The sequence below is a fragment of the Meleagris gallopavo genome, chromosome 27, assembly GCF_000146605.3.
Source record: "Meleagris gallopavo isolate NT-WF06-2002-E0010 breed Aviagen turkey brand Nicholas breeding stock chromosome 27, Turkey_5.1, whole genome shotgun sequence".
NCBI lineage: Eukaryota > Metazoa > Chordata > Aves > Galliformes > Phasianidae > Meleagris > Meleagris gallopavo.
Genome location: NC_015037.2, coordinates 872,793 through 899,082, shown reverse-complemented (window position 1 = coordinate 899,082; position 26,290 = coordinate 872,793). Strand labels below are relative to the sequence as shown.

The 26,290-nt window shown below is 51.3% G+C and overlaps 5 protein-coding genes across 8 annotated transcripts in view; 4 read left to right on the top strand and 1 right to left on the bottom strand.

Moving 5' to 3' along the window:
• Window positions 1-339, bottom strand: part of KHDC4 (KH domain containing 4, pre-mRNA splicing factor) — an 8,008-nt gene extending 7,669 nt beyond the window's left edge. Inside the window, exon 1 of the mRNA XM_019623091.1 lies at window positions 123-339. Within this exon, the coding sequence (XP_019478636.1) occupies window positions 123-339 (217 nt within the window). The remainder of the gene's footprint in view (window positions 1-122) is intronic.
• Window positions 7-8,322, top strand: EFCAB12 (EF-hand calcium binding domain 12). The gene is made up of 14 exons (XM_031556930.1): window positions 7-1,332; window positions 1,548-1,609; window positions 2,046-2,205; window positions 2,385-2,641; window positions 3,225-3,298; window positions 3,869-3,939; window positions 4,325-4,421; window positions 4,983-5,265; window positions 5,426-5,605; window positions 6,038-6,191; window positions 6,391-6,629; window positions 6,747-6,960; window positions 7,488-7,686; window positions 7,786-8,322. The coding sequence occupies exons 1-14, from the start codon at window positions 1,233-1,235 to the stop codon at window positions 7,940-7,942; spliced, it is 2,247 nt and encodes a 748-aa protein (XP_031412790.1). The 5' UTR covers window positions 7-1,232; the 3' UTR covers window positions 7,943-8,322.
• A 47-nt stretch (window positions 8,323-8,369) lies between these two features.
• On the top strand, window positions 8,370-15,607 carry HORMAD1 (HORMA domain containing 1). The gene is made up of 14 exons (XM_003212788.4): window positions 8,370-8,920; window positions 9,750-9,952; window positions 10,482-10,626; window positions 10,922-10,985; window positions 11,368-11,404; window positions 11,752-11,772; window positions 11,874-11,900; window positions 12,188-12,255; window positions 12,447-12,598; window positions 13,064-13,317; window positions 13,701-13,764; window positions 14,082-14,152; window positions 14,315-14,398; window positions 14,863-15,607. Exons 2-14 carry the CDS (start codon window positions 9,920-9,922, stop codon window positions 14,941-14,943), a joined length of 1,101 nt encoding a protein of 366 aa, XP_003212836.2. The 5' UTR covers window positions 8,370-8,920; window positions 9,750-9,919; the 3' UTR covers window positions 14,944-15,607.
• Window positions 15,608-15,821: 214 nt separating this feature from the next.
• Window positions 15,822-18,915, top strand: GOLPH3L (golgi phosphoprotein 3 like). 4 transcript variants are annotated; one of them, XM_010723930.3, is made up of 5 exons: window positions 15,822-16,041; window positions 16,143-16,313; window positions 17,643-17,774; window positions 17,958-18,072; window positions 18,337-18,915. In XM_010723930.3, exons 2-5 carry the CDS (start codon window positions 16,149-16,151, stop codon window positions 18,762-18,764), a joined length of 840 nt encoding a protein of 279 aa, XP_010722232.1. In that variant the 5' UTR covers window positions 15,822-16,041; window positions 16,143-16,148; the 3' UTR covers window positions 18,765-18,915. The 4 variants fall into 4 exon arrangements, with proteins under 4 accessions (XP_010722232.1, XP_010722230.1, XP_010722231.1 ...); XM_010723928.3 differs by having other exon boundaries at window positions 16,121-16,313; XM_010723929.3 differs by having other exon boundaries at window positions 15,823-16,023.
• A 639-nt stretch (window positions 18,916-19,554) lies between these two features.
• Window positions 19,555-23,734, top strand: ENSA (endosulfine alpha). Its single transcript, XM_010723923.3, has 3 exons — window positions 19,555-19,727; window positions 20,030-20,155; window positions 22,154-23,734. The coding sequence occupies exons 1-3, from the start codon at window positions 19,671-19,673 to the stop codon at window positions 22,322-22,324; spliced, it is 354 nt and encodes a 117-aa protein (XP_010722225.1). The 5' UTR covers window positions 19,555-19,670; the 3' UTR covers window positions 22,325-23,734.
• Window positions 23,735-26,290: the final 2,556 nt, after the last annotated feature.

Sequence of the window (26,290 nt, the reverse complement as noted above, 5' to 3'; positions counted from 1 at the left end):
GCCTCCGCGCGAACCGCAGCGTCATTTCCGGCCAACGCGCGGCGCCCCAACGTCACTTCCGGACGTTGCCATAACGACGGCGCACGCTCGGCACCCTGCCATTTATGTCACGCCAGACTGACCAGGCCCTTCACGGACAGACGGGAGGGAAAGGCCGAGAACCGACAGCGGGCAAGCGAGGAGGAGCAGGGCGGGACCAGAGCCGTGGCGGGCCGCCCACTTCAGGGCTACGAACGCGGCCCGGCCGAGGCAACGAGCGCGGGACGAAGGCGGACGGGCGGCAGCAGTAACGTCACCGGCAGCGGAAGACGCGGGCGCCCGCTGGGTGCGTTCACGCATGCGCACTTCTCACTCCCGCTAGCACAGGGCCCCGCCTCTGGGCGAGCTGCGCATGCGCTCTACTTTCGTTTCCAGTCAGAGCTGGTTTCCCGCCCAGCGCTGCTCCTCGCCCCGCCTCAGCCATCCTCACAGCGCCCAGTTCTCTGTTTGCTGTTTCCTGGCGTCTTTACTTTTTCTCCGAGTGGGACCAAATGCCGTCGATTCGTTTCGTGAGAGTCTCAGGTGTCGTCTGACCCCCTGGGACGGACCGTGGGGTAGTTAGGAGTCGCAGACGCAATGAGTGCCACGCAGATGGAGCTGTAATGAGGGCTTTATTATTTCGCAGACTTTTGTAAGCAGCGCAGCGCAGGATGTCAATAATCAGAATCGGCACAGCACAGATCTTCATCAGTTACAGCTTAGAGTTATGAGGTGTGCCCTCATCACCTGGACCAGGACAAATCCTAACGCTGCTCACTCTGAAGGTCATAATCTGACCCCAGAATGCACACAAAGGAAAACATGTGGCTCAGTCCATCCTCAAAAATGGCCCTGACTGAGGGGATTTCTGTTGGCTGCAGCTCCAGCCTGCAGCCCATGGACAGGTGCTGCCCAGCTCACAGCGTTCCATGGCACGCCATGTTCCCCTCTGTGTTATCATCTGACATCACAGAGGGACAGAAGCCTCTACATCAGCATTGGCTCAGGCCCATCCCAGTGCTTCCTGGCAGTCGCAGAGTTGCTCTTGCGTCCAGTTTTCTCTAGAGGACACAAGGAGTCTCTTGTACCTCAGAGGATAAAGGAGGAGAGAGCTATTCGGCGAAGGACAGAGAAGGGTATCAGAAGGGTTTCCTAGTAGGAAACATCAGAAACCTTTTGTTCTTTAGCTTCACGTACCCACCTGAAGCAAGAGCATGGTCAGCCTGCTAGAACTGATTGCTAACATCGAGCGCTGGAGTGAGACTGGCTGCAGCACAGTCATGTTTCCCACACTCGAGAAGCTTTCCATCAATGGTAAGGCACTTGGGACCACGCAGGAGATGTATTCGCTCCTGAGCTGTAGGCCTCTCCCAGTACTTCTAGTCTGAAGTCTATCCAAAATTCAGTCCCTGTCATGATGAATTTACCCCAGGAGCTGTGGTAATCACACTTACCATCTCCTTGATCACGAGCTAACAGGCCACGAACTTGCTGACTTAAAGCATTCTGTGTCTTTTCTTGCATTGCAGATGTCACTAACATTTGGAACAATGTGTTCAAGCGTGTTCACCAATTGCTCCTGCTGAAAAAGGTGGGACTGCACCCTACTCTTCCCCTTGCCCAATGGCCTCCCCTTGCCCAATGGCTGCAGTAGTCCAGGTAGCCCTGGGCCAACAAATGCCCTTGCTCTTCCACATACAGACGTGCCACAAATGTGCCAAAGACCACTTTCTTCAATCACCGAAAATATTAAAATAGTACAGTACCTATGCCAAATACAGTAATACAAATAATAGCATCCAAAAGCATTCAGAATTTGCTTCTCTGTTCCTCGCTCCCAGAGTGGAGAACACACACACAACTGGGGATGTTTGGAGAGCAAAGGAAAGGGGGAGAATGTGTCCCGAGTACGTTGTCTTTTCCAGCTCCCCCATCTCAGTGTTCTGCATTAGCAGTGGGCAAGCCATGGGACACCCCTTTGCAAGCTGCCACAAGTCCTCACTCTGTCCTTCTCCTTTTTGTTCCAGCCTTCAGCTGTCAGCATAACCGGACTGGGGACATTTTGTATTCAAAAATGGCAAGCCCTTGAGGATGGTGAGACACTCACGTTTCAGAGACCGCTGTTTTTGCTGTCCAAGGCTGTTGCACAGATTCGTGATCTCAAACACTTTCCTATATACTTGCCTGGTAAGAAGACCAACGAAGCAAAAAATTTGGCTTAAATACATTTGCTCACTTATCCCAATTAGCAATCCTTGGTGGTTAAGAGAGCACTCTAGCAGTGCACTTAAACCAGAAGCTCCTGGTGTGTTATCTGAATCTGCTCAGCTGCCGTGCGACTCAGTCACCTTGTCCCTCTTTTCCAGATGACAGTGAGATAGTGGAGCTGAACTGTGAGACCATACGCTTGCACAGCACCTATTCTCAGCAAACAGTGCAGGGCTGTCTGTTGGAGACCTTGCAGTATTTCTACCACATCCTAACAATTGGAGAAGATGCAGACTTCACATTTAAGGACATCGGCACTCTTGCTATCCGAGGGGAGCAGGTGGAAATGACGTTTTGTGAAGACTTTTTACTGCATCTTAACAAGTCTACATACGTGGTACAAAAGCTTCTCAGTGTAAGTGTTTTGTTTTTCCTGCACTTCTTACAGCAGGTTTGAAGTCCTGTACAAAGGCAGGGAACCAAGCTCTGCTGCCAGCCGTGAGCTGCCAGGCCATTGGAGCTAGGCATGCAGCTGTGAAAACTGTCTCTCTGTTCTTTCTTGTATTTGCGCTAGTTCAGAGGTGCAGGGAATGAACACAGTCTTATTTTTGCTGGGCAGGGCATAGCCCTGGAAAAGCCTCACCACAAAGAGGAAAAAGGCCAAAGCAGTGGCAGGGCCAATGATGTTTGATGATGAAAGCAGCAGCCAGAAACCCGGACTCATCACAGACCTTCCATTGTGTTTGCTCCATTGCCGTGTTCAGTGGTAAACAAGTGGTCACTCTCCTGGCTGAGCTGCTAACTGCCATCCTTGCAATAAGGCTGGCAACATTCCTCATCCTAACAGAATATGAGCCATGCAGCTTGCTTTGGAAAGAGGCTGAGCGCTCGTCAAGAAGTTTGCTGAGAGGCAGTGAATTCTTAGACGTGTAGAAAAGCCTTTGTGAGCGCTGAGATTCTTTCCTTGGAGTCACATCAGGTGTTTCTGTCGCTTGCAGAAAAGATGGGTCATCTCGGACAAAGAAACTGCTCTCCTGCCGAGCCAATTTGGCCAAGTCCACCTGTTGCCAGAGTGAGTATATTTGTTCCTGCAGAACTTATCTGGGCAAGTTTGGATGTGCTCAGCTCACATTTGGTTGTGCTCTTTCAAACTGTTTGGCAGCTCATTTTTTCCTTGCTTTTGCTAAGCTTGGACTTAATGTTCCTGATTGTGCTCTGCATTTTACCATTCATCCAATCAGGGGGAACTGGGTTGCTCTGCAGAGACATTTAGGGAATGCTCCTGATGTTTCTCCACTTCTTTTCTGCACTCGAGACTGCCAAAACATTGAATAAAAGTCAGATCCTAATATTGCTGTCGTTTTCAACACAACATGGAAAGCATTTCTTAGAACGTGGAACAAAAGTAGATGTATGCATGTCCTCTGCCTTTTCAACACGTTTGTTGTGAAAGTCACATCAATCTCAGTACCTCTGAAATGCCTTCTTGTGTCAAGAGGGGCTGCAGAGCTGTTCCTGAGGCCAGCACTGTTCGCTGGCTCCTGTCATGGTTTAGGGCACATAATTCAGTCTTTACAGATACCTGGCACTGATCTGGCAAAGGAGCCCTTTTCACAGAACGGTACCTTCTTCCTATTTCCAGGTTTGAGATCAAGGAGGTTCCTCAACTTGCTACGATGCCACTACCAGAGGAAAAGCTACTTGAAAGAAAAGGTAATGACTGATCCTTGAGAGAGGTTTGTGCCTCTCCCTGTAGTCCTTCCTAGTGGCTGCATACAGCCTGTGGTACAATGAGATGCCTGGGGCTGCGGAGGCACTCTGTGTGCCTCTGTCCACAACTTCTGGTAAACCTCAAGAGACACATTTTGAACAAGATGGGACATGTTTCCCACCTGCATTCCGTGCCCCACAGTGCATCTCTTCTACTTCATGAGTTTGTGCTGGAGAGAGTAAACTTCTAGGAAGTCCAGCATTGGGAATTACAAACTCTGTCTTGAGTTCTGGGAGAACAGGGGATCAGAATACCTCCTGAAATAAGAGTGCTGTTATGCAGATCTGTGCCTCTAGTCTGAGAGCCTTTCTCCTTTCTTGTTTACAGGGTCTCTTCTCTGCAAGCTACTCAGACTACGAAGGACCATTTCTCTCAGCACATTAACCACAGCTGAGATAGACGAAGAAGAGGAGTCTGCTGACAGGTGATAATCGTCAAGGATTTGAGTGGAGCGGTCTGTTGCTCTTGCGCCTGTGTGATACTGACACTGATGCTGCTCTTTCAGCAAAGCATCATTCCAATCAACCTGTCCCAAAGAGGCAGAGCAGTATCTGTCTGTGGTGCTTCTTCATGCTTCCTTTAGTTCCTGAAAAGCCTCTTCATTGATAACACTGGGGACAAGAACAGGCTTCATGGCTCTAGCCCATCTTTTCTGCCTTTGGCAGTAACAACCCCTTTTCCTTCACTAAGTAATGCAGTATTTGAGACCACATCACAGGAAGGGGGGATACCAGCATTGCCTGTCACTGCACAAGGCACAGTTCCTCACTCCATCAAGAGGGACAAAGAGCTATGTGACCTGAACTTTCCTTCGAGAAAACCCTCATTCCTTTGGTGGCACATCTGAGCATTACAGCTCAGAGCTGTTCTCCCCCATCTGCTGTTGGGAAGACAGTTGGGTGAAGAGAGGAATAGGACAGAACTGGGTGGAGAAGAAATTCCTCCTGCACTCAGACTGACTCACCTTGGTCTGTTGTTTTTTTAGACCTCTCCCACAAATGCCAGGCACAGAAGGAAGGCAGGACAAAGAAAGTCCCACCTTTCCAGTGGTCACTTCTCATCCTGAAGATGATCCATATAACCTGTCGGCTTGGATCCAGGAGAGGAAGCAATTCATTTCTCAGCTAGAAAGCTTTGGAGACATTGAGAAATGGCTGAGAAATAAATCGTCCCGGAGCTATGTGGAAGGGAGAGTCTGGGAACGCATAAAGTCACGCAGAGCAGAGAGAAGGGCTGAAAGCAAACCAGCTGTGACTGATAACCTGGCCGTAAGTAGATATTGTGTTACTTCAGCCTTGGGATCACTGCACTGCGTCTTCTGTGGCTTATTAGCAGAGTGATGCTGCTCCATCCCAGCCACTTCCACATCTCCTGGCATGGTGTTTCTGGGCAATGGGGATGTCAGGGTATTTTCCAATTCCTTTTCAGGACACACCACCAGCAAGCAGCCAGCCTCAGCCCCCTCTTTGCATACCGTACCCCGAGGCTCTCATTGCACTGCATAACCTCCTGCGCAAACGGAAGACGACACTGGTGAATATCTTCAAGAAAGCTGGCATGGAAGGCAGAGATATCAAGAAAGCAGATTTCATTAAAATCATCAAGCAGGTATGGAGGGCACAGGAAAGTAATAAACAGCTCATGCTGACCCTCACCTTCCAAGGCTTCAGTAGTAAAGAGCTGTCAGGATCACATTCAGGTCAATTAGGGCTTAGCACTTCAGACGCTTTCTGATAATCTGCCCCACGACAAAACATATTCTTGATACCCAGAGGGCTGAGAAGTTTAGAACAGTAAAAGCTGAGAGCTCAGCAGGGCTAGCAGTTGGCAACCCTGTCTGTGGCAGGGCAGTTGGAACTTGATGATCCCTGAGGTCCCTTCCAACCCAAGCTATTCTATGATTCAGAGGGCAGCAGCAGAGCAGTCCATTTGTCAGTGTTTGGTATCCCCACATAAAGCTCACCTGGTGGCCTCCTGCAAGGGGACAGCCTTGTTTGTTGTTTTATTGATCACACTGCCATTTTCTGTTTTGGTTGTCAGGCAAACATTCCCATCAGCGAAAAGGACCTGGAGGATGTGATCATCTTTTTGACTGCCCCTAAACGTGGGAAATATACTACCATGGAAAAGCTAATGGAATGTCAAAATGAGTGGCTGGAAATGAAGAAAAAAGAATCCAGACAGACCAAAGGGAGTAAGATGAGAACACTGGGCTGGGAAACTCCCTCTGTATCTTTTCAGACTATGGAATGTCTCCATGAGATGCATTTGCTGGGTGCTCCAATGCATAAAATGCCAAAGTCCTTTGCCTTATAAGCATTGGTCAGCCCTGATGTGTCCTTCTACTACTGTCTAACATGGTTTCTCTGGGCTTTCTTTTTGAACTCTTCCAGGTGCAAAGACTCAGCCCCATAAAGCCACATGCAAATCTGCCACATCTCCACGTTCTGCTGAGGGCAGAGCCAAAGAGATGGATCCTACCAAGCCCACAGTGAAGTTAACACCCTTAGAAGTTACCCCGGTCCATGCTGAGCCAGCACAAGGACATCAAACAGTCCATGAAAAGAAAGACACTCCAAAACCATCTGGAGACGGGACACAAAAAACTATCAAGAGACGAGAGGTGAAGAAGGTACTGTTCATGTGGCAACCTTTTTGAGATTAATCCCCGTCTGGAGCTTCTCTGAAGAAAATGGAGCAACTTCAGTGCAATGCTGAATGCTAATCAGAGCCTTTCTTTTGCTTTCAGGACAAGGGCAGCCCAATCAAGTGGAACGAAACGTCTCAGCAGGAGAGATCTGGGGAGCTAACTGTTGAAGAGCACTGCTTCCCATCAACTACAGGCAGTGACATAGGTGCACTGGTCGACCAATACCGCAGCAAGGCGGCTGTGAGTTACCTGAATTCCTCCAAGCTGTGCAAAGAGCGTGACATTCATCTCACCGAGCCAGCGCTGCAGAAAGGTAATGCAACCCCCAGGGCCTGAGATGAATCTGACAAGCTCGTCTCTTCCCCAGCCCAGAAACATGACCAATGTACGGGGAGGGGAGCTGCTTTGGGAGAATACTTGCAGCCCTTGGAGGATTGGTTAGGATCAGCAATCCCATCAGCATAGATGAGAGCACAGAGTGCTCCAGATCAATCGGGGCCAGGTTCAGCTAAGAGCACAAATGATGAGGCAAGCTCACGGCAGTGGTACAGGGAAGGCAAAACTGGGAAGTCAGGCCCCTGTCAGGTTCAGCGGGTGCATGGCCAGGCAGAGCCATGGCTATGGCTGAGCTGAGGTCTCAACTGAAATGGGGCTCCTGATCCCAGGGCACAGAGGGCAGTCAGAAGCCCCACACAAAGCTGCTTAGGGCCACTGAGGCCTCTCAGCACACGCTGGGCCATCATCCACGCCTTCCTCCCTTACACAGTAGCTGTAACCACTCCAGGGCAGCATCACAGACGTAAACCAGAGGTGACCTGGATGGATGTGCTTTGCCAACAGGCCTCCTGCACCCAGGAGACAAAATCATCAGAAAAGGACGATATCTGAGCAAGATCAGGCAGCCTGGAGGATATTACAACGTAGGACTTGCGGATGTGTCCTCACCTCTGAGCATGTCTGAGTCATCAAAAAGTACAGCTGCAAACCTGGGCAAAGAAGGCAAAAACAAGAGGGCTTCAGAGGAGTTTTGCCATTACGAGTAAGAGTGGTCATATTGCCTAGAAGTTTATGCTCACAAAACAGGCTTTATTCTTTCTTATTCTCATTTTATTTTCTTTTTTCCTTTTTTTCTTCTCAGCTCTTGTCAGAGGAATCGGAAAGAAAAGAGCAATAAGTTCTGGCCAGGTCACCTTCTGGACAAGATGCGCCTCTGCATTCCAGAAGAGAAGACCAACAGGGCGCACCCCTTGTTCAGCTGTGTTCGCCCGACCCGGCCTGTGTACAGGATTATCTAAAACCACAACCAGCACCAGCCAATCCACAAGATGTTGTCTGTGTCCACCAGAGATATGGCATCCAAGTCTCATTGCACCTGAAGGTCTTCAAGCAGCACACGATGTGCGCAGAACATTGCATTTCATCATCAGCTCAAGAGACCTGAGCTGTTCTGTTAAAGCACAGACACAGAATACCCTAAGCTGGAATGGACCCACAGGAGTCATCTAGTCCAACACTTCAAAACCAAATAAAAAACATTATCCATCCTATTCTCAGGACTACTTGCACTCTATAAATGGAGAAATAGACATAGAGATAAGCAACAACACTGCGCCAATGGAAAGCACAGCGTCGTTCACTTGGACTGCCATTCCTGACCAGTGCTGTGCTCCCAGAGGAGCACTCACTGCTGCACCTCACGTTCAGAAGGCAGCAAGAAGTGCTTTCCATACACAGAGAGCAGAGAACCATCTCTGGTGACTGCAATGTGGGGCACATTTGGTGTCCTTTCATGTTACCTACAAATAACTCCAGTGAGAAAACCACCGCTCATTTTCTGAACAGTTCAAATTAGATATGGAGGTTGTCTGCCCTGTCTGTGGCAGGGGGTTGGAGCCTGATGATCTTTGAGGTCCCTTCCAACCCAAGCCATTCTATCATTCAAATTACCAAGAAGGTAATGCAAAGGCCAAGCATGTGGCACACTAAATGTGACAAGCTCCTGTCTCCTCCCATGCCCGGAAGCATGAGCACTGTACAGGGCGAGGAGCTGCAGATGGAGAGTGCTTGCAGCCCTTGGACGGCCATGGCAGATAATGCTGCCAGGATCAGCACTTCCATCAGTGGGCTGCAGCTGAGAGAGGAAAGAATGCTCCACATCAGCCACAGCCCATTCACCTGGGTTTGAAGCCAGGTTCAACCAAGAGTGTGAACCAAGACAGGACCTCGTGCTGGAGGGGCAGAGCAGGGATGTCAGTCTGGTCAGGTTCACACAGGTAAACCAGCCATTACTGACCCATTGGTGGCTCTTTTATCATCTGTTTCTTACAATGCTTTGTTCCAATAGGTTGCATATCAATATTGGTTGTTAAAAGCTGTAATACTTTCAAAAAGTTCGTCTTGCATCTAAAAATGTTCTACATATTTTATCAATCCATGCTGCTTTTTGACTGATAGTTCTGCACTATCACTATTACAGCTGTAATGTGGTAACAAATACAACAAATCAAAGCGAAACCGGGGAGAAAAAATAAAATGGGAGAAGTCCCAGATCTGTGGGCTCCAAAATGACCTGAAAGTCATTCATTATGCATGGGGAGGTTCCTCTTTATAGCCTGTTTTGAATCTGCAACTTTGCTGAATGCTTTAATATCTCACATAGGGGAATTTAGTTCTTATTTTTAAGACTTTCTGCTGAAAAAACCCAACTTGTTTTCAGTTTACACTGAATTCACTATGCATTTAGCAACAAAGTTTGTTCTCTCTTTCTCACTGCGTTTTTTATTAAGGAAAAGCCATAATTAATATCACTCATGTTCTGATCAGAGCACAGCAGGCGCTGATCTCTTGGCATTTCTTTGGGGCAGGGCTGTCTGTAGATTTGTATCATTTAAATAGGCAAATGCTGTGCTGGAAACCCAAAAGGAATTTTAAAAAAAGGTCTTCAGGTATTTTTCTACCCGAAATTCATAACTTTATTGTTCTTCAGAGCTTTTCCAGCTCGAGGTAAGCATGAATAAAATCAACGCCATTCAGGTGAAAATTGGCGGGAAACGACGCCCCCTCTTCCCCCTCCTCCCCCCCCCCCTTTTTTTTTGCACACAGCACGAAGAGCCGCGTGCCAGACCTTCGAACCGCCTCCCCCCCCCCTCCACCACGTTTTGCGCACGGCCCGAAATTACCTCAGCACAGGCGGCTCTCAGGCCGGGCTGCCTGGGCGGGATCCGTGCCGGGCTGCAGCCGAGGTGCTGCAGGTGCTGCGCTGAAGGAGAGCGATGGCGACTGCTCAGAAGCCCAAGAACTGTGTGGTACGGTTTAGTTCCATCACAGCTCTTATCGAAGTAAAAAATAGCGAATCTTAGCTTAAATAAAACATCCAGCTGTGTTGTAAGCTTTCTGCGCTAGAACATTGGGGACTGATTCTGTCTTTAACTCCAAATAAAGGTGTTCAGTGGCAAAATAGGGTTAAAGCTCCAGAGTGCAGTGTATTTGGTGTAAATCGGTGATGTCTTGAAGCATCGTCACATCAAACATTACAGGTGGGGGCTGTGGGTTGATAGCTGGACTTCATGGAATCATTAAGGCTGGAAAAGCTGTTTGTGAGATGCCCTCCCCTGTTGTGGGAGGCATTCCTGTGTGGGGCTCCCACAGCTCTGGGCAGCCCTGTCCAATGATCCCAGGCAGTTCACTTAGAGGTCTTCTTCACCCTCAGTGATGCTATGAACACACCTGGCTTTGTAGGTGCTGAAATTCACGTCCACCATTTAAAGTGTTTGGTAGGCAGGGTGTAATCCATACAGACTTGATGTTGAAAGATGTCTGATTTCTCTCTTGCAGAGTGCAGTTGTGTTTCCCAATAAGATATACACAGAACAGCAGTCCCTGACTCTGGTGAAGAGGCTGCTGGCTGTGGCAGTGTCCTGCATCACCTACCTGAGGGGGATCTTCCCTGAAAGCGCCTATGGGACCAGATACCTGGATGGTAACAGACCGTTCTCGAGCTTTTTTGCATAGCAGATGGGCTCGGGGTTGTTGTTGAGTTTGTTCTTAAAGCCACTTCATCCATTTAATTAAAGGCAGTAGCTCTTTCCTATGACCGTATTGAAACTTTACTGTTATGGTCATTATTGAATGCTACTAAAGATGGCAGTGATGCTGATTGAGCAATTAGAGCATTTGCACTTTAATCTATGCTTAACAGAGTGTCTGGAGAATGAGCTTCACTTCAGTGTTGTTGGTTTTTGTCCTTAAAGATGGCTTTTTCATTTTCTTTTGAGATCTCTGTGTCAAAATCTTAAGGGAAGACAAAAACTGCCCCGGCTCAACTCAGCTGGTGAAATGGTACGTTGACCACGCACTCACACAGCAGTTACAGTGTGTGAATTCTGAAAGGTAGCTCTCTAGTTAGCAACTGTAAGGAAAACTTCACCTTGTGGAAGCAAGCAAGTGCCCAGCTTGTCTTCTGAGTGCCTGATCTTCACTATCTGGCTGTGGCTCAGTTCTCGTCATGCTTTTATCTGTAATAACACACAGTCAGAAACAGTGCTGTGAACACCTGGATGGTTGCAGCCACAGGACAGCATCGTGTACACACCACAGAGAATTCCTGAGGGTTGAATGCATTCAAAAGAACTGTAAGGAAGAGGTGTATTTGCAGACTGTCCTTAGAGGTGAAGCTAATAGGAGTTAGGACTAGCTGGGCAACGTTGTTTGCTTTTTGCAGGATGTTGGGATGCTACGACGCCTTGCAGAAGAAATACGTAAGTCTTCCAGTGTTATTCAGCTATTTGAAGTGCATTTAAATATTCATTTATGTGATTCCAGTGCTTGCCACTGCAGCCAGAGGAGTCTCTGGTTACAGGATAACTGTTCTTTGATGCACTGAAACAGCTAAAGTATGGGAGTTCAGGGTAATGTTTGTTGTGTGCTCGATCTCTTGAGGCCATATAAGCAAATCGTTTCTCAAAGAGATGAGCTGAACATACGAAGAGCTTGATTGCTTTGAGTAGGCCTAGAGTGGTCATAATTGGTTTTGAGAGCTGAAGAAACAAAACAGCAGAAGTGGGCTGAGCACATCTGACGTTGTTCTTCTCTTTGCTTCTCACAGCTAAGAATGGTTGTCCTGGCGGTAAGTGTGGTGGAAGAGTAAAGCCCTTGTACCTAAAGGTTGGTGCTTAGGTGTGTGTGTGGGTCTTAATCTGTTCCCTGTCCTTCCTTTCAAACCTCCAGGTCTACACCCACCCGGATGATCCTCAGGTAAATCTGGTAGAGCAGGAATGTTTGGATAGAAAACTCCAGACTAAAACTTGGAGTTCCTTTCACGTGAATTCATCCTGGCAGCCCCTGGCTCAGCTTCGTTGAGCTTTGGTGACTTTGTGTGTATTAAAACTGGTAAGGATTCGAATGCAGTGTTTGAAATGCATTGGACAAGAGTTAAGGACTGTGATTTAAATAAAGGTTAGTCGTGGGGACTGGATGGAAGCAGCAGCAGTATTGGCTTCCTTGACAACTGATAATTTAATAATTACTGCATTTGTTTGCAGACAATTACAGAATGTTACCACTTCAAATTCAAGTACACCCCCAACGGGCCGATTCTGAACTTCAGCAGGTACTGTCAGCCTGCCCTGCCAGGAGTTCTATGGTCTGTCTTTAATTCTAGATCTGCGTGGTCCATTATTTAGCCTTATTTTTAAATCACAACGAATAATTTTAGCATTTTCACTTGCACAGTCCGTGGTTGTGTGTCTTAAAACAGCAGCCCTTCAGTCTGTATGAAAGCTGCGTGTTCTCTGTTTGCAGTAAGAACAAACAGAGCGATTCCCCCATCAGCTGTGCAGACACCAAGAAGGCAAGCATCCTCCTCATCCGCAAGATCTACGTCCTGATGCAGAACCTGGGCCCACTCCCAAACAACGTCTGCCTGACAATGAAGCTCTTCTACTATGATGAAGGTGGTGTTTCCCCATCGCTTTGTCTGACGTGCTGTGCTGAGATCCTTGAGAGTGATTAAAAGAAAGAATTTCATGTGTAATCTTTACAATTGCTGGGACTTAATTATTAGCGCAGTTTCTAAAGTGCAGGGGGTGCTGCTCTGATCTCACAGCAGGAATACGGCCTTACAGCTGACTTCATTGCAGTGAGAGTTTTAAGGAGAAACTGGGTTGTTCTGAGTGCATTAGGAAGTGCTGTGTGCCAGTTGGTGCTGCCCTGCAAATGTCTGACAGTAGCTGCTGCTTGTTAGAGGAATTTCTAGCTCATCTGCTTGAACTGTTTCAAACAGTTGTCGTAGAGGGAAAGAGCTTCATTTAGTACGAGTGGAATATTAGTAATTCCTCCCACACACGTTTTTTAACAGCTTTATATTTAAGGCAGAAAAGTCTCTTAGCCCCGTAAGCTGAGCTGGTTTTCTCCTACAGTTACACCACCTGATTATCAGCCCCCTGGCTTCAAGGAGGGCGAATGCGAGGGGATGATATTCGAGGGAGAGCCCATGTATCTGAACATGGGTGAGGTGCCAACGCCGTTCCACATGCTGAAAGTGAAAGTCACAACTGACAAACAGAGGGTAGAAGGCTGCGATGAAAGCATTCTGAAGCAAAGAGAGCCCAGTCTGCCCCTGCCGGTGCTCACGGTGGATGGAGATGAAGCAGAAGAAAGCCAGCACATCAAGGTGAGAACTCAAGTGCTGTTGCAGCTTTTGGAACTGTTTTTGATCCGTATGGTAGAAAGGGGCCATTAATTCTTCTGAATCTATTAGTGTGGTATTATTAATAAGGAATGCAGTATTTCTGTGTAGCTCTAAGGAAGATGTTACATGCTCAAAGTTTTTTTCTAGTATTGCATTTATTTCAGACGGATGCTCTGCCTATTTGAGTTCCATCTCTGCCTGCTTGCATTGATGGGGAAGTAGCACTGAGCTGGGCTGGACATCTCGTATCAATAACTTTATAAATACGTTTTGTTTCACTTAGAATCCAGCTGAGGAGATCTGACTCCTGTGCGCAGGAGCTCCTTGCTTCTGTCTGCAGTAATTGGGCCTCTTTCTCATTCCAGGAAAATCCTGCGTTGGATAACAAAGGGGGAGATGGTGATCATGCAGATGCTTTGGAAGCTCAAGGTAGATCTTGTGTTTTATTTTAATATAAGAGGTTTACAAAGCTGTCTGAAATAATGCTGCTGTCATCCTGCAATCCTTGGCTTGTTTAGCATGGCTGAAGAGCAGCACTGCTGGAACAGTTTGTGCTGATCTGAGATTGTAGGGAAAACTGGATTGGAAACAGGAGGAAGCACCCATTCCCTGTTTCTGTGCTGCACGATTCCTCCCCCAGCTCAGAGCACTGCAGTGGTGTGAGGCTGGGAGGCTGGGCTCACAAAGCCCCTTTCTACCATACAGATCAAAAACAGTTCCAAAGCAGGGGCTTTGCTTTCTTACAGAGGAGGATTTTCCTTGTGGAAGGGATGAAGTTTTGAAGGAGAACAGAAATCAGCACATCTCCAATCCTCAGGTATGAAAGCTGAAAATGGGAAAACCTCCTTTAAATGTAGAGGATGACTTCAGATGCAGGTGCTGAAGGTTCTTAAGGCAAAACAGCCTCAGATATCTGAGTGCTTTATGAAGTGCTTTGCACTGAAGCTTGCAGCATTTATTTTCTGATTGTTTTTTTTAGGTTGATCATCTGGCAAGGAAGACCTCTGAACTTAATGTGTCGGAAAGCAGGACGAGGAGTGGGAAGTTATTCCAAGCCTACATTGTGAGTGTCAGTTTTTCAGTTTTTCTTTACTTCTTTGAGATGTTTTCTGCTCCAGTGAATAAAACTGTCAGCTTTACTACACTTTATGCTGAAATAATGGAATTCTCATTGCCTTGATTGATGAACACCAGCACGTTCTGATCCTTGGTGTCAAACCAAGTCTGTTCCAAAGAGCTGAAAGCTGAGCACAGGTTGAGGAAAAGCTCATTAGGATTGATTGATATTTTCTAGAGAACAGAGGTAGCAAAGCTCACTGCTGTCTCAGCCCACTGCTGGGAGGGAGCCGGGTTCCCCTGGGCCTGCAGGTGGAGCAGTGGTGTCTGCTGCAATCTGCCCTTGGGAGGCAGCATCGGGCCCCCCCACCCCCAGCGCTTGGTGCGCTGCACAGCTGCCTTCCTGCAGGGCGGTTCTTCCTGTGCTCAGCTCAGTGACAGCACTGGAATGCAGGTCCTGTTCTGTTGCAGATTCACCAGGCCGAGCTCTCCTCAAGTCAGGATGTGCTGCCAAAAAGGAGGAAGATAAGCGAGCCGAAGGAGCAGTTCTAGGCACCCATCCCTTGCTGTCTGCCTCGCAGGGTGTTTCTCCACACTGCTTCCTCCTTGTGCTTAATGTGAATGTTAATACTGAAATACCTTTGGGGGATTTCTTGTGCTGTTGGTGGTCGTAGCATAGTGGATTTAAGGAGAGGAAGTTTATCAAGAAGCCCAGATGGAGAAATGAGCAGTGAGTTGCATCCCTGTCAAGAAACGCACACAGAATGCTGCTGCAATTCTGATCAGATTTCTGGTGTTAAAGTTTTTGTTTTTCTTGTGAAAAAAGCAGAGCTGGAACTGTTAGAGGTCTCTGATTCTTTGCATTTCTTCCAGACTAAAGTATAGTCATTCTTCATACCATTAATTACATATTTCATGCCAAATGCAGGCAGCTGGACGGCTGCATGCATATCATTAATTGTTGGCAGCTGTTTGTTAGAATGGCGTGAGATGATTTAAAAAAGAAACGTGTTCAGGTGGAATGATTAATTGCAAGAGTTGGAGGAGGTGCCACCTTTATTCCACCAAAGCGATGGTTGATTTTGGATGTGCCGTAGAACTGGAGATGCTGTCTATTGCTCAGAGCTGCTGCTCTGTTTTGGTGTGGGTAGCTGAACGTTTTTTGACACGTTTGAATTTGTCCCATTTGATCGTATTAAAACACTGTTCTTCAACACTTGGCCGCTGTCTTTCTTTTATGCTTTGAGCGCATTTAGAGCCGTTAATAAAACACAGGGACTGTTGTGGGTGGTAGTGGAGTTTATGTTCTTGTCTCTGACCTCATCTGGGATGGTCAGAGCAAAGAGGGCCAAAAAAAGGCAGTTGTGTGGCCCGGTGCTCGCAGTGCTTCTCTGTGCTGAGCAGTGGTGGTGCAGGCGTGGGATGGCTGTGGGCTCTGCAGCTCTGTGGGCGTGAGGGCTTGGCAGAAGCTCCAGGTGTGCAAAACCCGACCCAGGTCCTCGAGCCCTCTCAGCCCGGAAGCCCTCAGGGCAGCATGTCCCCGTAGTGGCTGCGATTCCTGGTTCCCTTCCTGGAGGTGCAGTCATCTGAATCAACACGTCACCGCGTGGCAGCGGCCGCTCCCAGGGCCAGGTGAGCTGAGAGCTCCGGGTAAGAGGGGCAGAGTGTCCCCTGTCCTCCCCTGAGGCCATGCTCCGAGTCGGGCCGTTGCTGCACTCCTCACTCTCAGCTCCTCTGTTCTTTATCTCCAGGTGGGGATGACGACGCTCACACGTCGGGGATGGCGTGGGGACAAAAGGACTGAGCCTGAGGAGGACGCGGCTGCGGACAGGGAGCTGCCTGACGATGACTCTGACAACTCCAAAGCCCCCCGCCTCACACTGATGGAGGAGGTGCTGCTCCTGGGGCTGCAGGACAAGGAGGTGAGTGAAGCTCCAGCGGCCGAAGGGGTTGTTTGAGTTCTAACCCCGAGTCCTCCTCAGCTCAAACAACCCCCAAACACCCCCACCAGTGGCTCAGAGGGAGCTGTGGGGCTCGGTGGAGCAGCTGAGGGTTGCATGCAAGCTCTGCCCAGCAGCAGCTCTGCCCTGGGGGGGGTGGGAAGCCACAGTGGCTGTGCACGGTTGTGGTATTGCTGTTTGCAGAGCACTTATTCTGGGGGTTCCTGAGCTTTGCAGTTGTTTTCTGTGCACAGTGCTCAGCTCAGACCATTGGCTTTGTGCTCTCAGCCTGCAGCTCTGGGCTGGTGACTGCCCTGCCTGGGGAGCCGGGGTAAGAATAGGGCTCATAGGCTGAGCAGGAGGCACAGGAGAGCAGAATGCTGTGCAGGAACCTTGGAGCAAATATTTGAGAGCAGCATGGGAGTGTGGTGCAGTTTACATTCTCCCTGGGCTACGTTAAACATTCTCTGTGTGGTTAATGTGTTCCTGGGAATGGATCTTTGGCCAGCAGGAAATTAAGTGAGCACAATAGATAAGAAAAAAAAAAAAAGACTTTTCACATGCTTGCTTTAGTTTTGGTGGGTTTTTTTTCCCCTTCCTGTCCTTTCACATTCCTCCATGGGGCAGCAGAAGCCTGGCAGCCAGCTGGGCTCCATGGCACTGCGCTGCCCCAGCTCTCCTGTGGGCTCGTGGTTGGACTGGTGGAAAAAAAACAGACAATGCAGTTTCATTCTTGTAAGCACCAAGCTGTCATGATTCTGACATGAGCTTTCAACTTAGCCCTAAAATTCAGGGTGGGAATACACCCTCCAGCCCAACAAATCAAAACCTTTGGTGACATCTGTACCCTTTTTCCTTGGGAAATTTATTCCTTAACTCCACCTGCTAAAAAAAAACAAACAAATCCTTTGCATCTGCCATGATGGAAGGAAGCGGGGCATGTTGTGCAAGCATAAAGAGTTGCTTTGTCTTTACTCACCAGGAAATGAAGAAAGCAAATAAAGTTAAAATCTCTACTTTATGGTTCTCTCAGCTACGCCAGCTGAACAACACAGTGTTTATAGGCCCTCTGCAAACAGACACGGTGGGGAATTGACCGATGCTGAGGAGAGAGGAGTCACTGCTGGTCCTGAGGGCAGCACTGTGGATGCTACAGGGCAGGATGGCGTTGGCTTGCACTGCTCACACTGTGACAGAGGCTCCAAGGAGGAAAATGTTCTTGGCTGGAGCGGGATGTTGGGCATACAGTGTTAGGGAGGATCTCTCTCGTCCCTCCTGTCCCCAGCTCCCTGCCTGTCCCCTTGCTTGCAGGGCTACCCATCCTTCTGGAACGACTGCCTGTCCCCTGGTCTGCGTGGTGGCATCCTCATCGAGCTGGCGCTGCGGGGCCGCATCCATCTGGAGCCACTGACAGCCAGGAAGAAGCGGCTGCTGGACAGGAAGGTGATGGCAGTGGGGCTCAGGGGGTGGTTTAATGAGTCCCAGCTGCTGTGTGCCCCCCATGGTTGTTTCCCCGTGGTGCTGTGCTGTGCTGGATGCCTTTGGCTCGTGGTTTTGCCCGCCTTGTGGCACATCTCACCTGTCTGCCCACATCTGGGCCTTACAGTTTCTGGTTGGTTCTCACAGGTGCTGCTGAAGTCGGCTGCTCCCACTGGTGATGTCCTCCTGGATGAGACCCTCCGGCACATCAAAGCCTCTGAGTCCACGGAAACGGTGCAGACCTGGATAGAGCTGCTCACAGGTTGGTCCACAGGGGGAAAGAAGGAGCAGATTCCTGGAAGGACTTGGGTTGGAATGTACCTTACAGACAGTGCAGTTCCTTTCCCTGCCATGAGCATGGATGCTTGGCCCTGAGCACCTCCAGGGATGGGGCACCCACACTGCTCTGAGTTGAATTTCCACCTCACATCTGACCTAAATCTCCCCTCTTTTAGCTTAAAGCCATTCCGCTTATCCACTGCACCCCAACTCTGTTGTGATCCCATGATTCTGTGATTCTCCCCAGGCGAGACCTGGAACCCCTTCAAGCTGCAGTATCAGCTGCGGAACGTGCGTGAGCGTGTTGCCAAGGGCCTGGTGGAGAAGGGGATCCTCACCACGGGGAAGCAGAGCTTCCTTCTCTTCGACATGACCACCCACCCCGTCTGTGACACCACTGAGAAGCAACGGCTGCTGAGGAAGCTGCAGGACAGCGTGTTGGAGCGCTGGATGGGGGACCCGCGCCGCATGGACCGCAGGCTGCTGGCGCTGCTGGTGCTGGCCCACGCCTCGGATGTGCTGGAGAAGGCTTTGGGCAGCCTGGAGGACACGCAGTATGAGATGGCCATGAGCAGAGCCAAGGATGTGCTGGAGGCCGATGCGGAGCTGGAGGCGGCCCAGGGCAGAGGGACAGAGGTGATCTGGGCTGTGCTGGCAGCCTTCAGCAGGGCCTAGGTCCCGTGGTGGGCCCAGGGGAGGTGGCCGAGGGCTGTGGGTCCACGTGTGGAGCTGCTCCCCTGGGAAGGGCCCTGCGCCCTTGGGCTGCGTGCAGAGCCGCCTCCTCCACCCTGCTGTATTGGGATTCGGACCTGGTGCTTTTGGGGCTGTGGGTGCAGGGGGGGAGCTCAAGTGTCTCTGTGTCAGAGAGGAAGGGAAAAGTTTTACAGTGGTTTTTTTATACTGTTTTGTGTTTTTTTTTACTTGTTGTTCTCCTCCGCTTCCCCTCCCGGGCAGTGTGAACGTGTTCCTTTGTTCCTGCAGCAGTTCCCTCAGTGCTCTGCCTCCATGGTGGCTCAGCCCCGCTTTCCCGTGGATTTGGGGGTGGGAGAAGCGGGGGCAGCGCCCGCATTGGGCTACGCGGCGCTTTGGGAGCATTGCGGGGGCTGTCGCGGTATGGGGTGGGGGTGAGGACCGGAGGGGCGCTGGGAGTAGGCGGTGCTACGGGTTCTGCTGTGCTCCTCCTGCCCACCAGGGAGCGCCCGCTTCCAGAGCCTTCCCAGCACCCAGGCTGTGACCACGCCCCTTCTCCTGACCGCTCTGCCTATTGGATCTTCTCACTATCCATCAAGCTCAATAGCCCACAGTTTCCCGCCCACAAGGTGCTTTCTCACTTCCCATTGGTGCCGGTAGCATCACACTGAGTGACCGAGCCCGGCCCTTTTCCCCGCCCTCCGCGGGCCCTCATTGGTCGTGCGTGACGTCACCACTGCCGCCTCACTGCGCCCATTGGGCACGAGCCTGTCCGTCACGCAGCCGGGGCGTCAGGGGGCGGTGGTGGCCATTTTGGAGAAGAGCGCAGGGCCGAACGGCGCGCAGGGAGCGCGGAGGCAGCGCGGAGCCGCAAGGCCGCCACTCCCCGCTATGGCCGCCCAGTTGGGTACCGGCGCCCGCGCGGAGGACTCCGGGCAGGAGAAACAGGTGAGGAACAGCGTGGCGGGCCTTCCCGCTTCCCGTTGGCTCGGCAGCGCGCCACTCTTCCTTGCCCCGCTCACCGGTTGGCTCTAGCCGTCGTTGTTCTAGCCTCTCATTGGCTGCGGTGCTGGCGCGGAGGCGGGACTTCCGGGAGCGGCGGCGGGGGCTTGGTGGGACGGCTGGGGTTGCGGGGCTCCGGTGCGGGCCGGGTGCCCGCAGCGCCCAGTGCGCTCCTTCGGGCTGCGTGTGGGGGCTGAGGGTTGGTCTGCCATGGGGCCGAAGCTTTTACATCCACCGCTGTCTTTCAGGACTCGCAGGAAAAAGAAACCGTCATCCCGGAGCGGGCCGAGGAGGCGAAGCTGAAGGCCAAATACCCCAACCTGGGCCAGAAGCCCGGCGGCTCCGACTTCCTCATGAAGAGGCTGCAGAAAGGGGTACTTATCGCTCAGCTGTGGGCTCCGTGCTCTCCATGCAGTGTGGCCGGGGTGTCACGTCAGCACTCGCAGCATCACAGAGCCGTGGGGGCTGCCCTGTGCCCCCCCCTTGTCCTGGTACTGCCCCATCCTCCTGCCCCCGCCCTTCAGATACTGCTCACAGCCCTCTCAGCCTTCTCCAGGAGAACAGCCCCAGAGCTCTCAGCCACTCCCCATCAGGCAACGTTCAGTGCCCAAAGTGGGACTCTCCCAGCACTTCCCAGTCTGCTTGGAACTGGGGAGCCCAGCACTGAGCCCAGAGCTCCAATTGTGCCCTCCCCACGGCAGAGCAGAGGCGAGGAGCACTGCCCTGCCCTGCTGGCCATGTTCTGGGCATTGCACCCAGGGTCCCACTGGCCCTTTTGGCCCATAGGGCACACTGCTGGCTTGTGGCCACTGGGACACCTGAGTCCTTCTCTGTAGAGCTCTCCCTGAGCTAAATCCTGTTGAGCATGTGGGTTAAGGAAATGTGGGGAGAAACGTTCAGATCCCCACTGCCTTCTGCAGTGTCCAGGTGTTTCTCTCTGCTGTGTGTTTTGCTCGTGTTCTGGGCTGGTGCAGAGGGCACGGGGGATGTCAGCAAGTCAGCAGAAAAAGCCAATCTATGGCTGTGCTCCCTGGTAAAGTAATTAAATCCTTCCCCAAGAGCCTCTGCAGCTGCTTGGGTTGCTGCTGAAGGCTCTTCTCTTTGCACAGGATGATGCAGAAATCCCTTTAAGCCATTGTGTGCATGGCTGAATGCCTCAGCCACCCTGTATTGCTGGTCCTGGGGTAGCTGCCCGAGCAGTCGCTGTGTGTGCTGCATTGGTGACAGGAATGCTGGTGATGTTTTAGGTACCAGATCCTAAAGCAAGCACAGAAATGAGGGTTTAATTATTTGGCACCAAGCGGGAAGGGGCTTTAGGGCTGGGCTGGGCTTTGTGGGGCCTTCAAAAGCTGTTTGCAGCACCACAGTGTCACCAAATATCCTGAGGTGGAAGGGAGCCACAGGGATCACCAAGTCCAAATCCTTTCTCCACACAGGACCACCCAATGTTCAAGCAGCGTTTCTCAGGGCATTGTCCAAACTCTGCTTCTCCTTTTGCCCTTTGCTCTGCTGTCAGCAGGGCAGAGCAGCACTGTGGGGTGCACAGAGTCATGGCGAGGGAGCGGAATGCCCTTCGCACCACAGCTCAGCATTGCTGGGAGGTGTCTCAGGGCCACGTCTCTGCAGGCATTTGGCCTCTTGGTTTCAGTTGCAGGAGTCTGTCTGGGCTGTGTGCTGTGGGCTGGGCTGTGCTCACTGGGGAGAATGTCCTGCCTTTGACCCACAGGCTCATCTGTTTGCCAAACTGGAATAAACTAAATCAGCAAATGTCCCCCAGCTGTGCTGCTGTAGCTGAGCCTGTCTGGAGGAGGCTGCTGATGCAGCGTCTGCCCCACAGTCACTGATAGAATCACAGAATCATAGAATGGGTTGGAAGGGACCCGCAGCTCCACTCCTGCCGTGGGCTGTGTGCTCCCCCATCAGCTCAGGCTGTCCAGCATGGGGGATCCACGCTTCTGTGGGCAGCAGTGCCAGCACTGCACCGCCTCTAGGTAAAGAATTTACGCTTGATATCTGACCTAAATCTCCCCTCGTTTAGCTTAAAGCCCTTCCCTCTTGTCCTTTTACTGTCTGCATGTATAAGAAGTCACTCTCCCGTGTGTTAATAAGCTCCCTTCGAGTGCTGGAAGGAGAGGGGATAGGGATGTAGGCCGCTGGCTGGGCTGAGACACCTGAGCCGTGCTGGGCGTTGTGGGAGCTGCTAAATAAAGGCTCTACAGCTGCCTTGGACTTTCCCCTTGCGTGTTGTTTCGGTGATAAGTTTTGGGTGTCACAGCTTCTTAAAGGTGTGTGTTTGTAGCCCGGTTTGTGCAGCTTCGCCATCCCTCCTGCAAAGTGCTTCAGAGTAAGCTGAACTCCTTTTTCTCTTTCAGCAAAAATACTTTGATTCTGGTGACTACAACATGGCCAAGGCAAAGATGAAGAACAAACAGCTGCCGACTGCGGGGCCGGACAAGAATCTGGTGACAGGAGACCACATCCCCAAACCTCAGGACCTCCCGCAGAGAAAATCCTCACTCGTCGCCAGCAAACTGGCAGGGTAGCCCACACTCACGGGCTGGTTTTTTTCCTGTTTTCTTTTTTCTTTTGGTTAATTGGATTGAACTTCACCGTACCATAGAGCTGGGAGCACCAGAATCCACATAGTTACACGAGTATTTATAGCAAACACACACCACAATCAAGAAGAACATGAGATGGTGGTAGCCCAGGCCACGCAGGCAGACCTTTGGTGGAGTTGGTTGCATATTTGCTTTTTGTGAGCAGGTTTGCTGCCTTAACTCTCACACTGCTCAGAACCATCCCTGCTCCCAGTCACTGCAGTGCTGCATCCCTCCCTGCAGTGCAGTGGCCCTGAGGGACGTGAGGATCACTGAGAGGAGTTGTGTGGTGCCATCGTGTTGTGTTCTTCAGGTGTCTGTAGGGGAAGACACAGAGGGGGAAGTGGCAAAGCTGATTCGTGGCCTGCAGTCTAGTTAGGTGTGTGTGTGTGTGTGTGTGTGAGTTCTTAATTAAGTGGTTGAGTTGGGAGTGTGGCTGCAATGGAGGCAGCAGCTTTGGAGGCTCTGCAGGCAGTTTCTCTCCTCCTGCTCTGTCCTCTCTGCCAAGGATGCCTGCAGCTGTGAATGGAGCGTGGTGGGAGCTGCAGAGCGTGGCTGGAGCTCATCCCTGCGCCCCACATGGCCCTGCTCAGAGCCTGGAGTCGTGCACAGGGCTGGTGGTGTTGGGAAAGGTGTGAGCTGTGAGAGCAACAGGACAGAGTGGCACCCCAGGGAGGAGAAAGAGAAGATTATAGAGGCAAAAGTGTGTTGGCAATGTTATGCACCCCTGGCTTGGGATTCTTTTTTTTTTTTCTTCTTTTCTCTCTTGCCTTTTTGTTTCAGGCTTGAAAAAAAGCAAACAATGAAGTCAGTGTGGTGGCTGCAGCAGAGTGGGGCGCACTCAGTGCCCACTTGGTGCTGCTGAAGCAGCTCCAGGTGTGGGGCATTTGGTGGGGCTGAGGTTTGTGCTAGGGCAGCACCGAGTCCAAGATTTAAGCCCAGTTGTAGAGGTCGAGCAGGCCGTGTGGGTTTTGGGGAGCTGAATTGGATCAGGAGAAAACAAAGGAGGGAGGCAGCGGGTGATGCGCTGCACAGCTTTCCTCACATGTGATCCTGGCTGGGTCGCTCACAGAGCTGCACTTTATTGTGCTCCTATGCTGCTGCTCTGAGCAGGGAGCGAGGCTGTGCTCAAACACTCACATCTGCTGTCAAGTGGTTCATCAGTGACCCTGGGCGAGGAGCTGTGGCCCTACAGCCATGGACTTTGCTCTGAGTGTGGCAGGGATAGGCAGTGTGCCTCATGCTCAGCTCCTCGCCCAGCCCCGCGCTGCCTGCTAGGATGCTCTGCTGTTGGTCCCAGCTGCATTGTAAATAGATACGAATCATATATACAAATATATATATAATTTTTTACATCTTCATTTGTCCTCATTTGTAGTGTGCTATGCTTTAAAACAAGAGAAAAATAGTGAAAAATGCAAAGCAGCGTTGGCAGCTTTGGGCTGCCCCTGTGCTGCTGCCTGCACCCGCTGGGGGCAGGGAGGGAACGACTGACTCTGACCACGTCTTCCTTGCTTTGCTGGAAATGCCAGGCATGTTTGCACAGCGGGAGGAAGCGATTGTGACAACACAGGATGAGAACCAGCAACACAAGTTCCCTAAAATGACCATAATGTGCTGTGGGTGACGTCTGTTCTGTCCCTGAAGCAGCAGAGCAGTGTCTGCACGTCCATTGCATGACAGAATCTGCCTTTGCTTTTAGGGGTGTTTGCACCTTTGTCCTCTGCTCCCGTGTAAGTATTGCAAGGATGAGGCTGGCAGGTCGAGGTGAGCCAACAGGAGAAAAGTCTTGTGTTCAGCACCAGGTATCCAAGGGTGTTTTTGGTGCTCCGTGAACCCAACGGGGTTTCTTTGAAGTGTGAAGGGCAGCAGAGGCTGTGCTCCTGGGCCCCACCACGCTGTGTCTCAGCTGACCTCGTGGGAGGCACAGGAGGGGAGGGGTTTTCCCCTCTTTCAAAAGAAATCTCGATTCCTTTCCTTGCCCTGCACCAGGGGCTCCTGGTGTCCTCCAGAAGACAGAGCTGCCCCGTGGTGACGTCTCCCCTCACCAGGGCTGTGCTGCTGGCACTGAGCCTGCAGCCTTTACTTGCCCACGTTATCAACCCTGATGTCATACTTTGCTTCCTCCGGCTGCTGGCGTCACTGGGGTTCAAAGCATTGCGCCGACCCTCCCCACAGCCCCGTCATCCCATCATCAGACATCCTGCTCCCCTTTCCCCCACCCCAAATCAGCCATTTCGTCATCCCCTCAGTCCACTTCAAAGCAGGAGCCGGGTGTTTGCACAGGAACATGCTGTTCCAGCTGGGTGCCAAGTATGTGCTGGTGTTTGTTTGTGCTTTAGAGCTTGGCACTGCTGGGGAAATATGTGCTGGGCGCTGCCCTGAGCTGCTGGAGCGAGCTGAGCTCGCTTCTGTTATTGCTCCCAATGCCAAGAGATCGTTTCCCAACGAGGACGCATTCCTTGAGGCCACAGGGAAGGCTCTGGAGTGGGATTTCTCCTTCCAGACCCTGGTGTTGCCTGGTCCTGCTTGAAGAAGTAGGCAGCAGGGCAAAGGATGTGTGGAGTTCATGCATGACCCTGTTCTGTTACAGTCTGAGGCAAAAGGGCATTGGGAACATTCGGGACAGGGCTGCACCCTGAGCTCACCACAGCCTCCTCCTCTGCCAGTGGGTGGTGACACTTCGGATGGTGACAGAGATGTGAGTTTGCAGTGCTTTCAGGCCCCCCCAAATCAGTTTCACATTGAGTTCTTCACATTGGCAACTCCCCAGGTCCTCGCTGCCTCTCTGGAGGAGGAAGATCTGTCTTAGGGGCTCTGTGGGGTTTCCCATCTGGTATTTTATCTCCACAGCTGGAGTTTCCCTCCATCCCACACACCACCATCCTGATGGGTTGGGCAGGGCTTTCAGGTGTTTCCCTTGTCCCTTTTGTGGGGCCGTTTGCTTTCCACTTTCCCTCTCCTCAAGGTTTTGGTGGCAAGTCCACACTTCAAAGGTAAACCAGAGTCCAGCCCCCATAGCTGCCTCAGGCTGATATCATTTTCCTTTAGTCCACAGCTGCACCCACTCTGGGCATTCAGTGGCCTTTGGACTGAGCAGCACCACAGCCCTTCCTGCAGGGAAACCTTCCTTAGGGGGCAACCAGAGTGAATGATTCCTCAGAGGTCTGATTTCCAGCATCCTGCCCATCTTCGGGCACAAAAATCCATTGAGTGTGGAGCTGGTTGAACTGCACCAGGAGCTTTGCCTCACTCCAGCACCTTGCCATTGCTCCTGGGCCTTTCACAATGGTGAAGGTGGAGCTGGAGATCTGGGGGTAAAGAATCTCGACTCCTACAACAGCTTGGGTTGGAAGGAACCCTACGGCCCCAACCTGTGCTGTGGGTTGGAAAGAACCTTACAGCCCCAATCTGTGCTGCGGGTTGGAAAGAACCTTACAGCCCCAATCTGTGCTGTGGGCTGGCACCATTGCCTCGGGTGGCAGCTGTGGTTCTCAGCGTGGTGCCCAGTGGGGCCGTGACTGCAGCAGGTGGAGGTGAGGACTCGGCCGGTAATGAGATGAATGCACAGCAGCTCCCTACGGACAAAGAATCACAGTCGTTAAGGTTGGAAAAGACCTCAACGATGCATCAGGTGAACTCATCACCACTTTCTTGAGCACCTCGAGGTGCGGCGAGCTCCACCCCCAGCTCCCCGGCAGCCCCTTCCAACTCCTTTGGAGAAGATCCCCGTTATCCATCCCAAACCTCTCAAGGCGCTGACATCTCCTTTCAGCCGCCCTTTCCACGGCACTCCGCCTCATTTCCCCGCCCTCAGCCGCCACAGGGGGGGGTCAACCCCACATCCAGCAGCGGAACGGCCCTTTTTCACCCCAATATTCACCCCAAAATTCCACTTCCCGCTCCCTG

Coding starts and splice junctions, on each gene's coding strand:
- EFCAB12 (XM_031556930.1), top strand. CDS start 1,233: ATGGTCAGCCTGCTAGAACTGATTGCTAACATCGAGCGCTGGAGTGAG. Junction 3,299..3,868: donor CAAGTCCACCTGTTGCCAGA/GTGAGTATATTT, acceptor TCCTATTTCCAG/GTTTGAGATCAAGGAGGTTC. Junction 6,630..6,746: donor AGAGACGAGAGGTGAAGAAG/GTACTGTTCATG, acceptor TTTTGCTTTCAG/GACAAGGGCAGCCCAATCAA.
- HORMAD1 (XM_003212788.4), top strand. CDS start 9,920: ATGGCGACTGCTCAGAAGCCCAAGAACTGTGTG. Junction 10,986..11,367: donor TCAACTCAGCTGGTGAAATG/GTACGTTGACCA, acceptor TGCTTTTTGCAG/GATGTTGGGATGCTACGACG. Junction 12,256..12,446: donor CCGATTCTGAACTTCAGCAG/GTACTGTCAGCC, acceptor CTCTGTTTGCAG/TAAGAACAAACAGAGCGATT.
- GOLPH3L (XM_010723930.3), top strand. CDS start 16,149: ATGACGACGCTCACACGTCGGGGATGGCGTGGGGACAAAAGGACTGAG. Junction 16,314..17,642: donor TGGGGCTGCAGGACAAGGAG/GTGAGTGAAGCT, acceptor CCTTGCTTGCAG/GGCTACCCATCCTTCTGGAA. Junction 17,775..17,957: donor AGCGGCTGCTGGACAGGAAG/GTGATGGCAGTG, acceptor TGGTTCTCACAG/GTGCTGCTGAAGTCGGCTGC.
- ENSA (XM_010723923.3), top strand. CDS start 19,671: ATGGCCGCCCAGTTGGGTACCGGCGCCCGCGCGGAGGACTCCGGGCAG. Junction 19,728..20,029: donor ACTCCGGGCAGGAGAAACAG/GTGAGGAACAGC, acceptor GCTGTCTTTCAG/GACTCGCAGGAAAAAGAAAC. Junction 20,156..22,153: donor TGAAGAGGCTGCAGAAAGGG/GTACTTATCGCT, acceptor TTTCTCTTTCAG/CAAAAATACTTTGATTCTGG.